At 38.4% G+C, this 23111-nt stretch overlaps 1 protein-coding gene across 1 annotated transcript in view; it reads right to left on the bottom strand.

Annotated features, from left to right (window-relative positions):
• The window catches only part of CFTR (CF transmembrane conductance regulator), a 163885-nt gene extending 144659 nt beyond the window's left edge, over nucleotides 1–19226 (bottom strand). The window contains exon 1 of the mRNA XM_048213069.2: nucleotides 19091–19226. Coding sequence (XP_048069026.1) covers nucleotides 19091–19143 — 53 coding nt within the window. The 5' untranslated portion in view covers nucleotides 19144–19226. The remainder of the gene's footprint in view (nucleotides 1–19090) is intronic.
• Nucleotides 19227–23111: the final 3885 nt, after the last annotated feature.

Genomic DNA, 23111 nt, shown 5'->3' with positions numbered 1-23111 from the left:
GAAATGGATTGGCCTTAAGATTTTACGGTAGAAATGCCACTGGGTTACTGGCTGGCATTTGTAAAAGCTTACAGAGAGAAAATTGTGTGACTGTCAGAAGCTCACCACTCTTACTGTTATTTTAGACAATCACATTCTGGAGAGCAGAGCGGAGGAGCAGTTCCAAGCATGCCCAGTGAGAACTGAGAGGCAAAGAAGGAAAACAAGTTCTCTCTCTTCTTCTTGCTAAGGTAGGAACAAAACCTACTTCACATGAATGATTTATTACGGATATCACCCACAGGATATATTGATTTAACTTTACTGGTATTTGTTTTATAACTATCCCATTTACCTGGTATTCCCTCCCTTCTTCTAGAACCCTGAATTCTTTATTGAAGCTCTGTGTGTGTTTGGACACCACAACTAGGACCCAAAGTAAACAGTCTCTGATGGATTTTTGAATTTTTTTTTTAAGATTTTATTTATTTGACAGAGAGAGACAGCCAGTGAGAGAGGGAACACAACAGGGGGAGTGGGAGAGGAAGAAGCAGGCCCCCAGCAGAGGAGCCCAATGTGGGGCTCGATCCCAGAACGCCGGGATCACGCCCTGAGCCGAAGGCAGACACCCAACGACTGTGCCACCCAGGCGCCCAGGGTTTTTGCATTCTTGAGCAATAAAATATCCACATCCTTTCCAAGTCCTGGTTTTCATTCTAGAGTTAACTCAACATCTGGAATCAAAGGTACTTGATTTTTCTCTATTCAAGTGTTTCTCACAGTGTGGAGATGATACTCCTCTCCTGGGGACAGTAATCCCGAGAAGCTCTCGGCTGTGGAGTCAGAGCCGCCAGAGGCAAAGCAGAAGCCAACTCTCACGACCTTCAACATCCAAATCACTTAATGATCCCTCACTATGTGTACAACAAATATCACTACTTATTAAATCCTCTCTGAAACATGCTTGCTACTTACTGCCTTGACGAAACTTTTCCCAAAATTAAAAAAAAATAATAAAATCAGTGTGATGCCACCCAACATAGTTTATTCAAAGATGTATTTATTTGTTTATTTTGCTTGACAGATAGAATGGTAAAATGGATGTTGGAAGCCACCTTGGAAATGTTCTAAAATAAAGACCATTAAGAACAAATACTGCCTGGGTAACACTGATACGTGCTGCATCAGGAAAACAAAGTTTGACGATTTTTTTAAATTCAGTCATGATAAAGTTGGTCTTGAGGGTTCTGCTTGAAATCATCTAACCAGATAAATGGTCAGTCACATTTTAGGGTTTTTTTCATTTATCTTAACCTTCTCTTCATTTTAATTTATTTATGCTGTCTGCTCTCTCACACTGTTACATTACTGCTACTCGTGATTCCCTCTCAGAATGATTCAAAGAGGAACATGGCCTTGGATTCAGACTTCCCAGCTTCAGATGATTTTCCATCTTCAAATTATATGTGAAATTTGGTTATTGGTGGCATTTTAACCTGTTTTATGCTTCTATTGCTATTATTTCACCCTTGGAAAGCAAACTGCAAATTATAGCATTGAAAGGTAAATTTAGTATCCTGTCTCTTCTCCCTTTGGTGACACATTGCATGACTCAAGATTTAAATTTCAGATCCTGTTCCTAAGGTTGTGGAGCAATGCTAATGCTATTTCTCATTTTCTTGGAGCCTTGATATTACTGGCGGGGGGCGGGGGGATGACACTGACAATAAAACTCCTGAGAGGTTCAGGGAGGAGGAGAGGTGGCTGTACCCTCACCCTTGCCCCACTGTGAATCCCAGAAAAAAAAGAGCCTGACAGAGGCAGGGCATGGAGACAGTCAGTGGTTCAAGGATGACCAAGGAAATAGAACTGCACTGTAAGAGCCTTACTTTAAATCCCCTTCACTTAATATTTACATCTTTTATCATATAAGAAACATGTGGGTAAATAAAGGTCCATAAACACCCTAAGTGGCTTTTTCCCCCCAACAGTAAAACACACAATAATAGATGCCTGAATTATTAACTGATCCTAATAAGCAATTTAAGAGTTCAAAATGGTCACCCTTCCCATCAGGTCTTGAAAACACAAATCATAACAGAAATCACAATAGTTTAGTGAAAAATCATTTTATAAGCATTTAGGAATTACTGTGATCTTAAAATGTCATGATCTCTTGCTTCCATACGCACTTTAGGAAAATGAACTTTAAAGGAAATATCGAGCCAGATTCTCTTCCTTTTGAACTCTACAGGAGTTCCCACTGGATGAAACCATTGGTGATAAGGGAGATCAGAATTTTTAAAAGGATTCTCCTAGTCTCATCACCTAGCAGGGCATTTTTTGGTTTTGTACCAATACCAACTAGGTGCTAGCTTACCCTGAAGAAAAACTAATAAATTCCTTGAAATAAAATCTGACCTGTATTTCCAAGAAATCTCAAATGCACTGAAATAGTTTCATATAAATTATGTATGTGTGAGCCTCTCTGCATCCAGGTTAAATTTTCTTCCTGTGTGCTCCATTCTTGCCTATAATTCCTCCACCTGAGCCATAACCACAAACTGTCTATTTACTTGTCTGAAATTCCCCGTCTCTAAACATACTGGACTGTCAGCTCCATGAGGGCAAAGACCTTAGAGATCTTTTCTTTTCCTGCTGTATCCCCAGCACCTATCATACAGTACAGCACATAACTGTCACTCATTTATTTTCAAAATTGTTAAATTAACGTTACCACATTACACTTTGTTTGCTACTTTGTTTTCCTTATAAGACTAACTTCTTGGACAACGTAAGTGTCATATAAATTTGTATATCTCCATTGTCTTCTCCAGTGTTTAGGACAACAAACGGAATAAGTTAATGTGTTAATTAATTCCTCGAAGATGGGATGTTTATAGCCCATCTGAGGACACTGATATGATTGCAAATATGTGTTGTTCAGCCAATACTCCTGTTCAAGTGTATTAAAAGCCAAAAGCAAAGTCAACACATTTTTCAAGTCTATGGTCAATGCAATGCAAATGTCAAAGTGTCTATACCCTCATATAACATACAATTAAATGTTTGGGCTTGCTCAGCGACCATTTTTGAATAACATCTCTGAGTCATAACTTAAAGCCAATAATCTTAAAATTTCTAGCCAAGATTATTTAATTCCCCTCAATAAAAAATTTTCATATTTAACACCCTTCACTACCAAAACATTCTTCCAAACGTCTGAGCTTCATTCTATTTATTCTTAATGGTGATGTACAAAATGTTATAAATGAAAGTAATTCTTCATTCTACTCAAGAGCAAATGGTCCCTTTTATTCTACCCTCCTTGACAATTCCCATGTCATGTCACTTGGCATCTTCTGCATTATCTCCATGTCATTTCTGTACGTTAGAGATGAGATACACATAGCTTTTTAAAAGGTTCATAAACCAGTGCAACTCCGTATATGTATTATACTTTACAGTTTCAAATTGCTTCTATATTTCATTCTGTTTCTGAACACTATTACTATTAGGAATTGAATTGTATTCCCCAAAAAAAGAGATGTTGGAATCTTAACTCTCAATACCTCATCATGTGACCTTATTTGGTGATAGGATCGTTACAGAGGTACTCATGTTAAAATGAGTTCATTTAGAGTGGCCTTAACCCAATACGCCTGCCCTTATTTTTAAAAAAGGAGATTTGGACACAGAGACAGACACACCGAGAGAATGCCATATGAAGATGAGGGCACAGGTCAAAGGGAGGCCTCTTCAAGTCAGAGAATTCAAAGAGTGCCGGCAAATTACCGGAGGCTGGGGGAGAGGCGCAGAACACAGTCCCCTTCACAGCCTCAGAAGAAACCAAACTTGCTGACACCTTGATCTCAGACTTTTTGAATTCAGAACCGTAAGACAATAAATGTCTGTGGCTTAAGCGACCCAGTTTTTCGTGCTTTGTTACAGCAGCAAAGATATTGGCCTCCGAGCACAGAAAATCTCCATGTTACGACAGTGCATGCAGAGGGACAATGGAACAAAGGTGACACTCTGAGGATTTACGATAAGGTTAAAAGCTGGAGATAAAAGCCAATGGCAAAGCACAGGCTACAGATGTGGAATTGGGCAGGGGCATTTGGGGGAATGTGATCCCCATAATTCAGAGAATTCACTGGGCCTAGCTTACAGAAGAGAAGGGTTACTTAGAGGAAAAAGGTATTTTCTTAGAGCCTGGTTGTGAAGATGGATACAAATTAATTATAATAATCATGCTAATGGCAGTCTTTACCATTTATTAAAGAACTACTCTATGTCTGGCTTTACTCGCTGTCATTTAATACATGGACAGTACTTAATTTTATGTGTTAACTTAGAGAGTGTTTTTGGACGAGATTTATATTTAAATCAGCAACTTTGGGTAAAGCAGATTGCCCTCCATAATATGGGTGGGTCCCATACAGTCAGTTGAAGACTTACATATAACAAAAGGCTGGCCTCCCAAAGCAAAAGAGAATTCTCCATTGTACTGCCTTCAGAATAAAATGGGAACATCAGCTCTCCTGGGTCCCCAGCCTGCCAGCCCACCCTGCAGATTTTGCACTTGCTAGCCTTCATAATCATGTGAGCTAATTCTTAGAATAAATCATATGTATACATGTATGTATATCCTATTGGTCTGTTTCTCTGACCTCTATGACCCTGACTAATATACACAGTAAACACTCAATGAATGTTAGATATCCTAATAATGCTGAGTTGTGTTAAATGAGGATAACTGACTGTACTGACAAGCATAATACCATCATCAGAAGATAAGTAAATTGCCCAAGATCACACTGTTAATAAGTCACAAGGATTCCAGCCAGGTTTGTCTCATTCCAAAGTACATACTTCTTCCACTATATATTGCCACCTAGAAGTTGACAGTAAGGATTAGAAACAAAGTAGAATGTGAGACTATTTTCTCAGAGTATAGAGTGGGCGAACTAAGAAACTCAAGGGAAGGTCAAGAACAACAAATATGGGAAGGAAGATCAGCTCAGTGGTTTTCAAACTGTGGGCCCTACCACCTAGTATTCCCTAGAGATACTTCAAGGAGCTCACCAACTTTTGATTTGAGGTGTTAATATTTTTAAGCATGTTTTATTATTTCAAAAATAGGAATTAAAAACACCACACATTCTCATATGTATTATATGAAAATTTTAGCATACTGGATTCATTCAAACATGTTCCTGGACAGTCAGGCTAACTCACTTAGTACCCACTATGAAGGAAAGGTTCCCCTGACATCTCTCTGCACATATTGTAAAATATTATCGTCTGTCATTGGTTATTTCCACACTGCATAGGTGAGCATGTCACTGTGGATACACGTGGGCCAAGCTCAGTGAACAACCCACCGTAGCTCTGGCATTCCTGCTCACACAAGGTCTCATCCCAGCCTAACAGAATTTTGCAATCTCTAGGGAATGTTAACAAGCTACATCAGATATCATCATGGTTTTACAATACTTTATGATGTTTACACAACAATACAGTGACATTGATTCTAAAACTCACCATCAATTTAGTACTAGCCTTTCCAAAAAGAAACACTACATTTTAAAAATACATTTTTTAAAGAAATTTTCAATATTATACACTTACTCATGCAATTACCTACCCCTTTCTCTTTAGTATCATAATTAAAGTTTTCTTCTAAGCCTTCTTCACACTCAGATCAAAAGTATTGTTTTGACTCACTCTTGACTATTCACAGCAATGAACAGGGTCACAGTGACAAGCTGCATTCATAACACATTCACCTGGAGGGCAGGCAGGGCAATTTCGAGGCACAGTGAAGTGCTGAACTTGGGCAATTTCTACTTTAATTACAGAGTCTGGGCTGATAAACTTCACACTAAATCTTAACTGTTTCTTTCAAAACTAGATCACAATGTAATCATTCTCAAGAAATTTCAAGCTAGAAACTAAATTTAAGTTAAAAGTCAACCTTGTGAGGTGTAACCAGTATAAATAATTCAACTGAGGTCACAGGAATATGTACCTTCAATATACTGCTAAGTTTCCATACTATAATTCATTCCTGGGCCTGAGGGCTGACAAGTTTCCTTTGACATCAGTTTTAAGAGGCATCTCGATTTCAGAAACATAACACTGCGGAATAGGTGAACATATAGGACCAAGAAAATAGTGCATAAATGTTATATAATCATTTCAGCCCTTATTTGGGAGCAAGAAATTAACTATATCTTTGTATTTATGGAAGAGTTATTGTCTTATATTATCACTTTTATTTGCATATATTGCCATTCCATGGAAGATTTCATTTGGAAATTGGGATTCACTGATGAAACTATTGTTTTTAAAAAATTGTGAAAACCACTGCAGCAAGGCAAATCCGAGACTTACATATACAAAGAATCAAACAACAAGCCAAGAACCATCTGACAGGTGACTCTGCCTCTTCCTTCCAGTCCCAAGAAACAGAATAAGAGTAAACAGAAAGAAACAGAAGGCAAAAATGATGAATGTCTAGGAATTGGTGATCACAGCAGGACCCCAGTGAGAGTTGGTGGTAGGGAAGGGAACACTGAAGGGACTGAACTGGGATGTAGCTGAGAGCTGAAGTTGGTAATGGGAAGAGTGGATGCAAAATCTTGGCAGAAAGTCTGGAGCAGTAGTTTTGATGAAGTGGAAAATGACAGGAAGGTGGATTTGGAAAACGAAAAAAATGAAGGGTGATGGCTAGTACCCTGATGGAATGAATCAGGATAAGAAGTGAAGTCTGGTTTTGTACAACTGAGCTGTTTCCGTGTGACAATGGTTGGCTACTGGCATGCTCTGGTTTTGTACAACTGAGCTGTTTCCGTGTGACAATGGTTGGCTACTGGCATGCTTTTTGGCTGACCACATCTTTCATTCTCCAACAGGACATTTAGAATCTTAAAGATCCCATTAACCTAAGATAAGACAATGCGCCCTTTCTCCCCTCCTCATCCTCTCTTCTTCATCCCCCTGCCCCCAACTCCAAGCAGCTTGTCACATGGACCTAAGTGGGAAGGCATGTTTCTGGCACTTCCAAGAAGAATAGAGTCTAATGCCTTATTTAAATGATATTAATTATAATGCTTGTATCAAAGATAATAAATTTTAGAGACAAGAAAATTAAGAAAATCTATGTAGAATGAAGTGAAATTATAAAATTCACCAACTCCATTCTAGGCTTTTGGATAGTGGGATGTACTGGTTAAGAGAAGAGCTCTGGATTTAGACCAATATAAATATACATCTTGACTTCACAGTAATTAGCTGGGTGACCTTGTATAAACTCTTCATAATCTTTCTAAGCCACGTATTTCTTAGGTGTAGAATCTGTTTGGAATTGAAGAATTCGCCAAGATAATATAGACAATCCCTGGTACATGGAAAGTGCTTAGTAAATATTAGGAGATAGTGGGAGACCAAAGTACAGATTTCAAGAACTACATGAGAGGATATTTTGAATTCTGTGGCATATTAAACTGTATCTATGTTTCTGTTGTTAATTTACTGAAAAAAAATGTCAGTAAATTCAAAATCCTCTTCCCTGGACACTAAGGTTGGGAAGAGGAATGTTGGGAGAGAGAAGGCTCATGGAGCTGGGAGAAGATGGAATCACCTCCATACCCCCCATTTTATGATTATGTAGTGGAAACCCATCATTTTTCCTCAAATCTGTAGTTTTTCAATCTTTTATTAAGGTTGAGAAGCAGTAGTTGGGCCATTTAAACACATTTTCTTAAGACTGACCTAAGGGTTCCCAGATTTTAGTAGACAAAAAGAATCACCTGGAATGCCGAGAAAAATGCGGTTGCCTTCTCCCAGAGATTTTGACTTAGTAAGGATGGACTGGGATCTAGGAGTCTGCATATTTGATGTGATACATATGTCTTAATTTAAGTTTACTTGATAATTAATTTTAATTAATAATTCATTTGATAATTAATAGATCAATATTTTTAAAGCAGGTATTTGGCAGACCAATTTGAGAAGTATTTCCCTAAAGCTATACAAATATTATTATGAAGAAGCTCCTAATTTTCAGAGCACATGTATTTACCTAAAGAATTTCTTTATCCTGTTTCTACATTTCCTTTTCAACAGAATAACTAAGCTTTGATCAAATTTCCAGAAGCAGCAGATTTGGTGGCTCATTGTTTTTTCATAACAACTTATACATATCTACTAATCCCAGAATCTGACTCGGTTCTTCAGTAATAGTGGCTAAAGTGACAGAGTGTGACTTGGGAAAGACATGAGTTGTGTTGCTACCCTTAACAGCGGCAAAAGCAACTGAATCAGGGGCACCTGTGTGGCTCAGTTGGTTAAGCCTCCTCTGACTCTTGGCTTTGCTCAGGTCATGATCTCAGGGTTCTGAGACTGAGCTCCACATTGGGCTATGTGCTCAGTGCAGAGTCCGCTTGGGATTCTCTCCCTTTCTCTCTCCCTTCCCCTCTGCTCCTCCCCCCACCACCCGCACCCCCGCAAATGCTCTCTCTAAGAAACAAATATCTTTAAAAAAAAAAAAAAATTGAATCAGCAAAGCTTTACATGAGTTCAAAAAGGCTGCCAAATTACTAAGCTAATATCTCAAGGGATCCAAAGACTCTGTTCAAGGATTAAATCTGATATATAGGGGCACCTGGGTGGCTCAGTCAGTTAAGCATCTGCCTTTAGCTCAGGTCCTGATCCCAGGACGCTGGGATCGAGAACTGAACCCCAAGCCCCAAGCCCTGCATGGGGCTCCCTGATGAGCAAGGAGCCTGCTTCTCCCTCTCCCTCTGCTGCTCCCCCTGCTTATGCTCTCTCACTCTCTCTCTTTCAAATAAATAAAATCTTTAAAAAAATTCCAATATACAGTTCTAAATGTAATCACCTTATGTTTATATTTCATAGGAAATATTATTTTTAGTTTTAAAAAATACATCAATTTTTGTTGTCAAGGAATTATATTGTTGACTTCCAGTTAATTTTATTATGTGAGATGACCTTTCTTCAGTCAATTTTATAAATCAATAAAAAACTTAGGTTCGCTTCATTAAATGGGCCAAGGGAAAGATCTATAGATGTATGATGGCCTTTGTGCTCCAAAGGGGAAAAAACTGCATCATTAAAAATATTAACATAAAAATTCTGGTAAAAGAAGAATAATTAGAATGTATAATAAGTTTTGATATACATTCTAAGTTTCTAAAGTACTATATTATGGGAACATACCAGACACTCAATATTTATGTTAAATAAATGCATGTGTTCACGAATGAATGACTGAAAATCACATATGCATTTTAAAGTTATACATTAATGAGTTCATTTTGTAGTGATTGTCTTTCTAATAAAATTCCATTGCATAAAACTTAGTTCTGATGTTATTGGGATGGCTACCTCTGATCTTTAATTTTATCAATTTATAAACTCTTTAATATGTGAATACAATTTTGGATCTCATTATAGGTATATATATATATATATATACTTTTTAAATTTTTATTTGAATTCCAGTTAACATATTGTGTAATATTCATTTCAGGTGTACATTACAGTGATTCATCACTTACATACAACACCCAGTGCTCATCACAAGTGCCCTCCTTAATCTCCATCACCTTTTTAACCCATCCCTCGACCCACTTCCTCTCCGTAACAATCAGTTTGTCCTCTATAGTGAAGAGTCTGTTTCTTGGTTTGCCTCTCTTTCTCTGTCTCTTTTAATGTAAATACCCAATGTCTAACTATTTAAAAGATGTTGGTCCTAGTTGACTCCATAATCAAATTAACCCATGGAGAATTTATTTGCATTGTGCACTTTCATTCACAATGTGTATATACAAGCTATGCATTGACTTTTCTGCATAAAAGAGAGTAACCCTGTTAGATATCAGGTGACAGGGGTAGAAAAGAGGCTAATGCGAGTTTTTAGAAGTCAACCCTATCTTTGAGCCAAAAGGTAGAAGTGCTTTTGGTAATAAATATTTCATCAACCTACTTATTATTTTATTGAAAAAAATGTATTCAGAGGTCCAAGACTAAAATGAATTAAAGGTTCTCTTTTTTTAAAGACTAAATTGTGGTACATACATTTAGGAAAAAATTTTGGAAATAATTATTTTTATGACCTGATTTTAAATTAAACTATCAGACATCCTGAAAACTAACATGAGATTGGAAGAGAAAAATATTTTTGGGGAAAAGTCTATCTATGGCAAAGTTGGTTATCATTGAAATTCTGAAGAGAAAATGATAGTGTACTAAGCTGGAATTTTCCTATAAAGTCCCACATATTACACAAGCAAGCAAAGGAAACTGATTTTCCTATTTTGTGTTATACTTCAGAACACATGGATTTGGTAAAAACAACTAATATTTTGATTCAAAATTTGACATTTTATCTTCAGAATACTAAAGTTTAAGGTCCACATGTACAAGTAAATTTTACATTTCCATCAGAAATTAAATTTTAGAATTATATCCATAAACTTTAGTCAAGTTTTAGTCAATTCAACAAGTATATCTTAAGGGCCTATTAGGTCAAGGAGTCAGACAGATGCTTGGTATCAAAAAAATGGATAAGAGCCTCTGCCTTGAAGGACACATCAAAAGATGCATATGCAATCAGAAGTCAAGAAGAAATGGTCGATAGGTCCCTATGAGACAAAACTATTCTGAGAAATTAACTAATAGCTGTTAAGCTACTATTTTCCTCTTCGGAAAAGTCCATTTTGCTTCACTTTCTTTTAAAATCTGTTTGTTTCACTTCCTTTTAAAATTACTCAATTACTGGATAACAATAATGTGAATTACATATGAGCCTTGAAAACTTTTCCTAGATCTTTTAGTAATTTTAAAGCTGTATTTTGAAGCTTCTTGCAATAGACTTTTTAAAAAAGAACATTTTGTGACTGAGTTATGTAAATACCTAATGTGCAACTGTTGAAAACTATATGTGAAAACTATATGAAATTCAAATTTCAGTGCCCATAGTGAAGTTTTACTGGAACACAGCCATGTCCATTTGTTTGTCTACTGTCTCTGGCTGCTTTCCCACATCGGCAGAAACCACATGGCCCACAGCGTTGAAAATATTTACTATCTGGCCCTTTACAGGAAACGTTTGCCAAACTCTGATCTAAAGTATAGCAATGAACTTGGGGTACGTGGGTGGCTCAATCGGTTAAGTGTCTGACTCTTGATTTTGGCCCAGGTCTCCATCTCACAGCTATGAGTAGGCTAAGAGCCTACTTAAAATTTAAAATAATAATAATAATAATAATAATAATAATAATAATAAAGTATAGCAATGAACCTGGGTTGAGAAAGTAAAGCTTTGTTAGCTCTATTTTCCAGAGTTCACAGGGATGTTTAAAATAAACAAAATGTGCAAAGAGAGCTTCCTATATAGTTTCTCCAAGATGCTGCCTCTAGAAGTATGACTGGTAACCCCCACTAGTAGGAGATTCATTCTCTTGTTGCTCCCACAACCAACACTGGATTCCAAACTCTGGCCTTGAACTTCCTCTAAACACAGCTGTCAGACTTCTGGGATTCTGCCTTTTCAGCTTAATTTTCACATATTGACTTGACTGGTACCAGATGAAATCTGTGGGTCTCTCTTTCAAATTACGAACTTCAAGTTAAGAAAATCACTAGGCATTTGGGGGGGCGGGAGGGGAGTGCAGGGTGATGGTCCTGTGGAAGCTCAGTAGGCAGTGCTAAGACAGAGAGCTCTGTGTGTTTTAACAGGCTCAAAGTTTGAACATGAAACAATGATACCTAATCTTTTGCAGAGTAATGAGAATCTTTTGTTAACGCACACGCAAAATATCTCATGCTAGTAGGCGTGCGCTGATTGACTCAGTCACTGCAGACAGTACCTGCGGCCCCAGCCGATTTTCATACCTCTTTGAATGTCTATGATCATAGAAATCAGATATGTAAAAACCACTGTGAAAGAAGTGAAATTCCAGTGAGATGGGGGCACTTCAGACCCCACCTGAGTAGGTGGGTTTGGAGAGGGAGGGTCGTAGGAGGGTTTTAAGTAGAATTTCTAAGTAGATCTTACCCCTTGCCATCCCTAGAACACGGCTGCTGATTCCTGACACTCTCAGGGTGACTCCATAGCACAACAAAGCCAAACAAGTAGCCACTTTAACTCCTTCCCTGGACACCACCCTGGACTTTACTGAACAGCGTGAGGGCAGTACTTATAATCCTGACTGTCACCTCGGACTTCTTAATTTCTCTTACCTCAAGCTGGAAATCACTTTACTATATTTTCAAATAACCATATTACCTGGCCTTGAGCCATATGCATCATTTCCTTCTTTACCTTAAAGAGAAGCAGAGGGTCCACTAGGCCTCCACTCCCACCCCCAAGCCTTCTCCCAATCTCCTCACCCAGAATACTTCACCATCATCCCATTACCCAAGTCAGCACATCTAGACATTATCCCTGATGCTTCTCTCTCCTTCACCTTTCACAGCTAATCAATTCTAATCAATTGCCACGCCCACTCCCACTCCCAAATGTCTTTTTTTTTTTTTAAAGATTTTTTTACTTTTAAGGAACCTCTACACTCAACATGGGGCTAGAACTCACAACCCTAAAATCAAGAGTCACACACACTACCGACTGAGCCAGCCAGGCGCCCCCCCCCCAAATGTCTTTCAAATCCATCTTTCTATCCCTACAGCTCCCCATTTCCTTGGCAAAACTGCAACAGCTTTGAACTGGTCGTGTCACTCCTCTGCTTGAAATCCACGGCTTTTCACTTCCAATCTGATAACGCCCCAACAAAGCTCACCAAGCCCCTTATAATCAGGCCCTGGCTAGAATTTCAGACCCATCTCCCACAAATCTGTCACACAGCATATGCTCCAGTCACAGAGAATGTCTCTGAATTCTTTGAAGGTGTCATGCTCCCTCTTGCTGCCAGTCCTATACAAAGTCTGCTCCTTCCATGTTTACATTTTTCCCAACCCATCCCTGCCCTCTCTGGACAATCTCCTTTAGGTGTCAACTCGGGAGTCACTTCTCCAGCAAGCCTGCCTTAGCCAGCCTTACACTGGATTCCATGCTCCAGGGAGTGTTTTTACAAGCCCCTGTGACTCTGGGTTTCAGAGAATTCATTCCACTAAGGCAACACCAATTTCTTTCTTGTCCACCTCAACCTTAATAACACTCTGCGTAGAATACAGAAGGTGGTGAATGAATGAATTAGGGCATCCTCTAAGCTGCCCTGAATCATTACCTGCAAAGGAAGTACTGCTCTGATTCAGCTCTGTAAAGCCACCTCTGGGAGATTTCTCTGATTCTATCAGAGTAAAGCCCAGTTTCAGGGCTGAGAATACTAATAATAAGGAGAAACCTTTAAATCATTTCCTAATCCCACGAGCAAGGAACTAGCAAGCAGGCTTCCCCAGAAAGGCTAAGACCTGGCCATAAAGGGACACAAGAAAAATTTGACAGAATTATTGTTCTGAGCAATAAGAATCTATCCACGGCCCTGCTTGCGTTGACCCTTTTCTATCAGAATGAAGGTGCATTACAAAACTGTTGAATGTCATCAATCTACCACATCTATAAGCCTCTCAGGTCGATCACTATGGAATCATTATCATCACAAAGAGATATTTATTAAACCATTACACACAGGAGTTTTGCTATGGTCTGAATACTATATTAAATGAATCATAGAAGGCCCTGACATCCAGGGCTTTACACTTTGAAATCGTCATCGATGTTAAAAGACAGTAATAAGCTAATGGAGCTGCAAAGAGAATAGCAACTTGACAAGCCTTGCCACTTGGAAAGAGCTGTGAAAGCCAGATCTTTCAGAGCTCTATAAGAAATATATTCATTCTCTACACCAAGCAATCTATTTGAATTTTTACAAGTTTCTTGCTACAGGAAGCCTAAGCTCCTGGCTGACATAAAGCTCAATAGTTAAGTCACTTTGTAATGCTAATTTTCCCTCTCAAACAACTACCGGGTGAATTCTGCGGGAGCTGGTGAGAAGCACCTGAAATTGTACTGTTTTGCTCAGTGATAAGGTACTTAACATATTGGATACATCACACCTTCGGTCAGGGTCCACAACCAGACCTCCCTCATAATCTGTTTTCCCCTCTTGACCTCATTGCATCTCCGGGATTTGGTTCCAGGGACGTACGTACTCTGCACAGATGCGTCAGGAATCCGTGGAATCAAAATTGCCAAAATTGCTGCTGAGTCAGAGGTGTTTTTAAAAATTTGACAAACAACATATAGCTGCATGCTGAATGGTTAACACCCTTCCCTGATGGTTTTGCAATCCTATACTTATATTGTAGCTGTATCACACGGAAATTACAGGTTCCTATGAAACAACACTAACAATAATAATACAGTTTATAGAGGTGCTCGTTTACGGGCCTTTTAAACAAGTTTGAACATTTATGCATGGAATATTATCACACTAAGTCCTACTTCCTCCCGCAAAACATAAACGGAAAACTGGAAAACCATGATTTCCCTAGTGTATCGGCTGGCTCCAGAGATATTTTGATTGTCATATCAAACATAAAATATTGATGAAGGAGTTAAGAAAAATAGATTCCACTTCTCTGTTTAACAAAGAATTGAACATTATTAAAGCTAAACTATCTGCTATGCGTTTTTAAGTATATAAGAATACTTCTGGACTGTCAAGTAAGTAATAATTTGAACTACTGAAATACACTTCAAAACCAAGGAGGAATTTTTTAAACTAGCAAAATTAACCAAAAGGAATTTAATTATATATACATATATCTTATATATTTATATATATGTATATATAATTTCAATTTCAATGCAAAAGAGATAATCTTAGAATTCTCAAAGTTAAACCAATCAAGATTGACACATCCCAGGCTGGAAAATCTGAACTATATCATAAAACATGATCAGCAAAAGATGGATGGATAGAAAGGGATAGTCAGGGACTGATGTAGGGAGTAAACATTTGTCAGTGTTCAGGCAACACTGTCCAAGAGAAAGGGGTGACTGTTCCAAAAGTGGTCTCCTTCAATTCCTAGAAGAGACAAAGCCAAAAGAGTACAAGGAAACCCTGCGTTGTCCTCATTGGATGACATTTGCACACTGACTGACTAGATGGACTCATGGTATTCAGGTCCCCTTGGCAGCTAGACATCTCAAGATGAATTGTGCATTTCATGTTGGCCTTTTGTTTCATGCATCTATTTCTTTTGATTTGGAGAGGCTCAGTTTTGGCTGAGAGACAAACCTGAATGCACATGTATTGATCAGGATAGGACTAGACCCTTGTTTGAGCAGCCAACTGTCTTTCTCCACAGCAGTTCCATGAATGCTCACCAACAAACGGCAAAAATACTTATGACTCTGCCATAATTTTAGATTTCCTCATACCTTACAAACAAGTAGTGAAATGTAAATATAAAACCACTGTAACAGATTTTTTTACAATGTGCCATAACTTACATAATCAAACAAGTATGGTTCTCTTCAAAACTGTGATCTTTATGGTTCTTTCATTATAAACTTATTGTAATTATGCTTCTGTTGCTCAAAGCACTTATATTAAAAAAAAAAAGCACTTACATTTCTCTTCATTGGGAAATGTCTAAAGCTTGCAATACATTTTTTTGAATGATAATACCTAAACTTAAGTATCACTTGGCTGTTAACAAAGCAAATTATGATGAAGAATCTTTACACCTTCAGGGTGGATTTGATTTCAAGATACAATCAAAAGTCATTTAGGAGCAAGTTCAAGTGACCAGTCTGGGCAAGAGGACTAATAATCTAATGCAAGCTATGACTAAAAATAATGGCTAAAAAGTAATGACACCACTATATACCCAAGAGAAGAAACTTATATACTGTTTTTAAGGGTAATTTCATAAAAAGAATCCAAAAATATTTTGATCAAAGGCAGAATGTTTAGAATGAGAGCTTCGTTTTCACTGATAGCTATTCTGATGCACCACATCCATTCTAATACATAAATTCTAGTTTGTTTAAAAACCTCTCATTACTTTGTGTTCAGTAGTTAACAAAAGTATCTTAGGGACACCTGGGTGGCTCAGTCAGTCAAGTGTCTGCCTTTGGCTCTGGTCATGATCCCAGAGTCCTGGGATCAAGCCCACGTCAGGCTCCTTGCTCAGTGGGGAGCCTGCTTCTCCCTCTGCCTGCAGCTCCCCCTGCTTGTGCTCTCCCTCTCTCTTTGACAAATAAACAGAATCTTTAAAAAAAAAAAAAAAGTATCTTAAATGATTTAGTACTTATGAAAGTATTTTAAATGATCTTATTATTAAGCTGAGACTTATGCAATTCTTGGCCTTAGATCCTAATATTACTGTATTTACTCTTTGATCTTATTTGAGACTTCTCTGTGGAGTTTATCAGGAACCCCATTCAGTTTTGTAAGAATCTGTGGCACTTGGATTCTGTGGGGCTCTGACAATTCTTCAAGAATTGATCTAGACTCCTGGTATGCCATGACTAAAATTCAAGGTATTCAAGACTTCAGATGTCTTTCAAATTTTGTACTTGATGGGAAGCCCATGCAAAATTTAAAAAGTACTTAAAATTATCCCAAACTTTATTACCTTTTCCAATAATAAAACCTAAACAATGAGAAATTTAATATAATCTATAACCCAAACCATAACAGCTTTACTCTTTGATGATTCTGAAACTGAAGGGATCATATTCAGAAAGTTAAACTGTTAAGTATTTAACAACATATGATATAAGCATATGACTAGTAAGGCCATGCTAGATGAAATCTTACCTAAATTAAATTCTCATCGAGGCCCATTCTTACAGACTGATAGTCACAAAATTATATTCAACAAAGATGAATTGAGGATCTTATATAAACAAAGTACTTGGTATTATAATGAATGTAAAAATATGACAATAATACTAGCTAACATTTACTGGGCTAACCACTTTACATGCATTTTCTCAACAGATTAACCCCTATGACATAGGTCCTATTAGTCCTGAGTTTTAAAGATCAAGTCACACAAACACAGAGATGTTAAGGGACTTGCCTCAGGTCACACAGCTGAATCGAAACAATCTCAATCAAAACAGTCTGAATCCAAAGCCTAACACCCTTGACCACAGAGCAGTAGTGGTCAATGCAGAAAACAAATTGCTGACCCAATGCAGAAAATAAATTTCTTACCCTTTAGAATTAAAACCAAGAAGGAAGTTTATAATCACTGCTATTTTAGGTGATTGTCAGTTCCCATAAATAGTAGAAACTTAACTTTTAAAAATAACACCTCTTCTTAGAGCAATTTATTATGAAATAGTTTGGAGAACAGGAATGAGTATGCTCTTAACAAACTTCGTAGTCATTATAATACATTTTTTTTAAACAAATCAACCTCAAAGCATTTTTTAAAACTATACTAAAATTTATAGGTGATCTGTTAAAAAACTATTTTGATAGATCAACAGTGATCTAATTTAAATCAACAATGTGCTAATTAAAAGTTCCTTAGCACTTAGAAGTAGGCCTACTATATTCATGTTTCTGAAAACTGCATTTTTACACTTATTGGCACTTATGTTCTCACTGTGCTCTACTAAAAAGTCTACAGTTTAGGCCAGTTAGTATTCTGATTTTGTAAGTAGTAGGAAAATAAATGGACAGATAATTCAACTTTTATAGATGGAGTAACAAAAGGTGCTGAAAACATAAATACAGAAGGTAATTTCAAAGAGTAAAGTCCTTCTCTCTTATCCACAGGGACGAACTTTCCTTCAATGGTCAACGGCCATTCCTTAGCACCTGAGTTCCACGCTTACTGCACATGCAGAGAATAAAACATAGAAAGATATGAAAGTCCCTTCCCCCCACACACATACGGGTATATTTATATTTGGCTTTTTTGATACCTAAGTACGCTGATTCATTGGATAATTATGAGTCAAGTAATATTCCATGACAGAGCTATACCTATTCATTCATTCACATAATATAACAGGAACAAAGTAGATACTGTATCCAAAGAACACTTCAAATTTAAAATGCTACATCTAATTACACTTGGCCTAAGACTCTGAACTTAGACTCCATTTTTCAAAACATCATTAGATGAAGTTTGCAAGCTTTTATGGCTTATCACATGCAAAGTAGGATAAGAGTATAATTTATTACATGTCAGTTGTGCATAACTTCAGTATCCAGTCCTATGGCTTCACATTTCCATGGTAATTCTGATCCCCCCACCCCACCCTGTAAAAATGTATGACTTGTAGGGGCACCTGGGTGGCTCAGTCAGTTGAGCACTGGACCCTTGATTTCGGCTCAGGTAATGATCTCAGGGTCTGGGATGGAGCCCGTGTTGCCCTGCTTGGGATTTTCCCTCTCCCTCTGCCCATCCCCCCTCTCTTTAAAAACTAAAAGTTTAACTTGTAGAATTGGCTTTTTTAAGAGAGATATTTCAAAGGATTTGCTTTCATCCTTAAAAGAATAATGGAATGGTGGCAAATACTCTTTAGATTTACTCAGTATCATAACAATAAAAAACTTTATTTAAGCTCATATTACCCACTTTACTCATCTCCCCTAAAAAAAGTTCAATATTCAGTCAACAAGCGTTTTCTGAGTACCTACTACATGCAAGCATGGCACTTGGAATAGTATGCCAAAAGACATCTAAGTTTCCAAGGCATGAAGTGGGTGCAACAAGGGACCAAACTGAAGTATCTGTTATCAACAAGTTTCTCATTCACTAATTCCTTAGAAAAACCAAAGAAAACACTTGCACAGTAGCACATTTGGGTCTGCAGAGTGCAACTTTCAGTTGCAAGTAGTTCAGATTTCAAAGTTAAGCTAAAGCTCTCTATCCAAACAAGCTTTAGTTTATTCTTTAATCTCTTCTTCACGTTTTCTATTTTGTTCCCAAAATCCACATTCTCTTCCATAACAATGAATGATAGCGCATCTTTAAAAAAAAAAAAAAAAAAGCTATTCCTCTTTCCCCAAAACCCAGCCCATACACACACCCTCTTCTTTCGTGGGCACGTGTCCTTCCAAAACTCGGCAGGACACCCCCTCACCTGAAAAAAAGTTTGGAGAGGACGCTGGCCTTTTCCAGAGGCGACCTCTGCATGGTCTCTGTGGGCGTCGGGGTCCCTGCCGGGGCAGGCTGGGCTCGAGCTCCTAATGCCAAACGCCCTACTTCTCTGGCGCAGGCTGCTCGCCCCTTTTTCTCTGACCTGCTGTGATGTCATTTGCTTCCAACCCCCCCCCACCCCACTCCTACCCCACACACCTCCCCTTTCCTTGAGCTCCTTCCCCCGCCTCCACTGCCCAGGTTAAAAGCTGGGCGCTCTCTGGTCCAGCCCCCAATTTGCCCTAGCGGCTTTCTCCACCCCCTGTGCACCCTGACCGATCTTCCTTCTTTCCTCCGCTTCCTAGCTGCCCTGCGTCTCCCTTTCCCCATCCTGACTCCCATTCTTCCTCCTTCGCGCGCGCTCCTTGCGCGCCCGCGTGCCTACCGTCCAGCCCCCACCGGGCCCGCAGGTGGGGGACAGCCGCGGCCGCTCTCCGGGTCCTGTCTCCGACGCTCAGCAGGAGCAGAACCAGTCCGGGGCAGCCTCCTGGACCGTCCTCCGCGCCAGGTTCCGCGGGCCGCTACGCACGCGGCCGCCAACTTCTGAGCCTTCTTCCTCACCCTTCTTCCGAGAGCCTAGCCAGGTTCGCGTTCCGTTTGCAAGGTGCATTTTGAAGGGGGAACGAAAATCTATGTCTCCCGTATCAAAATGCAGTCTTAGAGACCCGGAAAGTTCCGCGGCAGCGTCTGCTGTGTTCACCTTAGCGCTTCCTTTGAGTGTCGGAGGGAAGAACCAAGCTTTGTTAGTTCCAGGCTTAGGTGAGCTGAGTGCGGCTGAGGCTCTTGGCAGACGCTCTCCTGAGAAATCCTATAAGGTGGTAATCCCTTTGTCCTGTACGCGCTCAGGATTTGTACATTGTCTGAAGTTTCCAGCCCGGCTTGCGTTCTGAAGGAAGGCTTTTGTGTGTGTTAGCGACTAAGATGACAAGTCTACAGTGTGTAAACTAACCCGCCCCTCCTATAGATTTCCTAGTCTCAGTCCGCAAAACATCTTGACTAATACACCGAAAGGAATCCAGTCTTTGAAGGGAAGGGAGCGCGTTAACCCCGACCTGACTCAGAGAAACGCCATCTTCGACTCTATGAGGGCATCTAAGCTTTCCCAGGTGTGGGCGCCTTAACTTCCCCCAGGTTTTGGTGTATGGATTGTGCGCCTGCCTGATGCCTTTTAAAGAGCCAAGACTTTAATTCCTGAATCCTACTGTGTAAAAGCAAAGGCACATTGAATTTAAATCGAAAAATTCAAATGAAAGTAAAAATCTTTGTCTGAATATTGCCTCTACAACTAAGGAAAGGGTGTTTACTTGTAAATTACCTTATTGTTGACTTGTGGCCACCCAAATACAGTACAAATAAAACGTGCATTTCACAATAATTGAAAGGAACACGCATTTAAATTAATGAACGCATTCAGCAGGTTTTTATAGCTTCATTTTGAATTTCAATGTCACCTTTTTTTTCCATCTTAATGTGGGTTGTATCAACATTTAAATTCCACTATGCTATATTTTAACAGTAAATAGGAGCAAAGATATAACTCAAAAATGCATGGAGTTAGATACCAAGAAAGAACTTCAGCATTTCTAACTCATGATCCCTGCTTCAAATCCTGTACCCATGTTTTTCTCTCTCCAGTATGACATACAAATTAAGGCTCTCTCGGTCTTTATTATTGACTTTTCCCAGGTATGTGATTGAACTCATTCCATCCATTTTCCCACCCCCACTCTATTGTTTGCTTTATAACTTCTAGTATGACCCATCAAATATAGTACACACATTTTGAAATGAATTAGCAATCAGTTCCTCTTTGTTACCAAAGAGCAAGTGATAATAAAGGGATTAACAATTAAGTTCCAAAGAACACAGAAGCTGACCAACTGATACGGTTTGAAAAGATCCCAAGTATTTGTCAATCCATCTCCTTCCTCTGGAAAGAATAAATGAAATAGTGACTATTTCTTGAGTTCTTAGTAGTTGCCAGGTATCATCTCATGTAAACCTTACAACAACCATGTAAACAGGTGTTATTTTCCCCAATTTTCAGTTAAGGAAACAGATGAGAGAAGTTAGGTAAATGTCTGTAATGGTAGAGCTAAGATTCAAACTTGGTCTAATCCAAACCATGACTTCTAACAGTGTGTAACATTGCTTCTCATCAAATCATCCCTCCTGTATTGATATGCCATAACTTACACACCAACCCAGTTTTTCTCCTCATATTGGTTTCATGAAATCATAACTGCTAGACCTATTCAGGACTGAGGTAAGAAAGCAGAAATCTGCAAACCAAGTAGCTACTGGAGTTTTATATTTTTAATAAATGACATTTAATTATGATATTCCATTTTAAGTGTGTATACACACATGCATATAGGAAGACCCCAGATTTTTTTCATAGAAGATTACATCCCAGATTTGTTCTGGGCATAAGTAAGATTTCACTATTATTCAGAACATTAACACTATTAGCAGATATGAACAAACTGAACTGAGACATGATACTCTAAATTTGCATCTAGGTACATACCTAATGCGGGAATGTAGACTTATCCTCCAGGAAAGTGTTCAAAGTGGCTGAAGGTCATGACTGAAATCCTAAATGTGGCTTTGAGATGTCAGGAATAGGAAAGAAATCAATGGCTAGGATGAGAATGGAAAGAGGTAGTGAGAAACTGTGCAGCTCTTCTCTCCAAGCTGCTGAAATATCAACTCATAAAATTTTATTATAATAGCTTGTATTTGTTGAGCACTTACTGGATATAAGCTAAGTGCTGTGCCAAATACATGGTATGCTTTGCCTTTTTTAATCCGTATAATACTTTCATGGGACAAGGTGTCTTCTTCATTATCCATATATTACAGGTGAAGAAACTAAAGTACAAAAAGGTTAGCAATTTTCCCAAGCAAGTTGCACAGTATATAATAACAGGGAAAACAGATTTGAACCTAAACATTCTGTTGAGGGAGCCCAAGCATTTAACCACTATACATACCTCCCCTACAGAATTTCCTACTGTTTTAAGCAGAATTGACATTCAATTTAGAAGATTAGGTGACCAGGGGCACCTGCCTGGCTGGCGCAGTTGGTGTGGCATGCAACTCTTGATCTTGGGGATTCTAAGTTCAAGGCCTATGTTGGGTATAGAGATTACTTAAAAATAAAACATCTTTAAAAAAAAAGATTAGGTGGCCATTTGTATGGCATTTTTTTATTGTGGTAAAATGCATATACATACATCAAATTTACCATCTAAAACCATTTTTTTAAATGTTCAGTTCAGTGGTAATACACTCACATTGTTATGCAACCATCACTACCATCCATCCCTACAACCCGTTTTATCTTGTAAAACTGAAACACTATACCCATTACACAATAACTCCCCAGTCTCTCCTCATAGCCCCTGGCAACCACATCTCTACTTTATCTTTATGATTTTGACCTAAGTACTCCCATATAAGTAGAATCATACAGTATTTATCTTTTTGTGACTGACTTATTTCACTTAGCATAGTGTCCTCAAGATTTATCCATGTTGTAGCATATTGCGGAATTTCTTTCCTTGTTAAGGCTAAACAATATTCCATTGTATGTATGTATAACATTTTGTTTATCGATTCATCCACTGGTGAACACTTGGGTTATAGCAATTGTGACTAACACTGCTATGAACATTGGTGTACAAATTGTGTGCCATCATTTTAAAGGTATGTTAAGAAGAAATAAGAAGAGCCAGTCTGGCTCAGTAGGAAGAGCATGTGACTCTTGATGTCAGGGTTGTGAGTTTCAGCCCCATGTTGGGTGTGGAAATTACTTTTAAGAAATTAATTAATAAGACGCGCCTAGATGGCTCAGTTGGTTAAGCATTTGCTGTCTGCTCAGGCTCAGGTCATGATCCTGTTTTCTTTTTACTCATCTTTTGTTTAATAATACAGTATATGCAATCAAATAACAATTTTCT

This window comes from Ursus arctos, unplaced genomic scaffold (assembly GCF_023065955.2).
Source record: "Ursus arctos isolate Adak ecotype North America unplaced genomic scaffold, UrsArc2.0 scaffold_3, whole genome shotgun sequence".
NCBI lineage: Eukaryota > Metazoa > Chordata > Mammalia > Carnivora > Ursidae > Ursus > Ursus arctos.
Note: the sequence above shows the minus strand (reverse complement) of the source record. Positions and strands in the feature narration are given on the sequence as shown.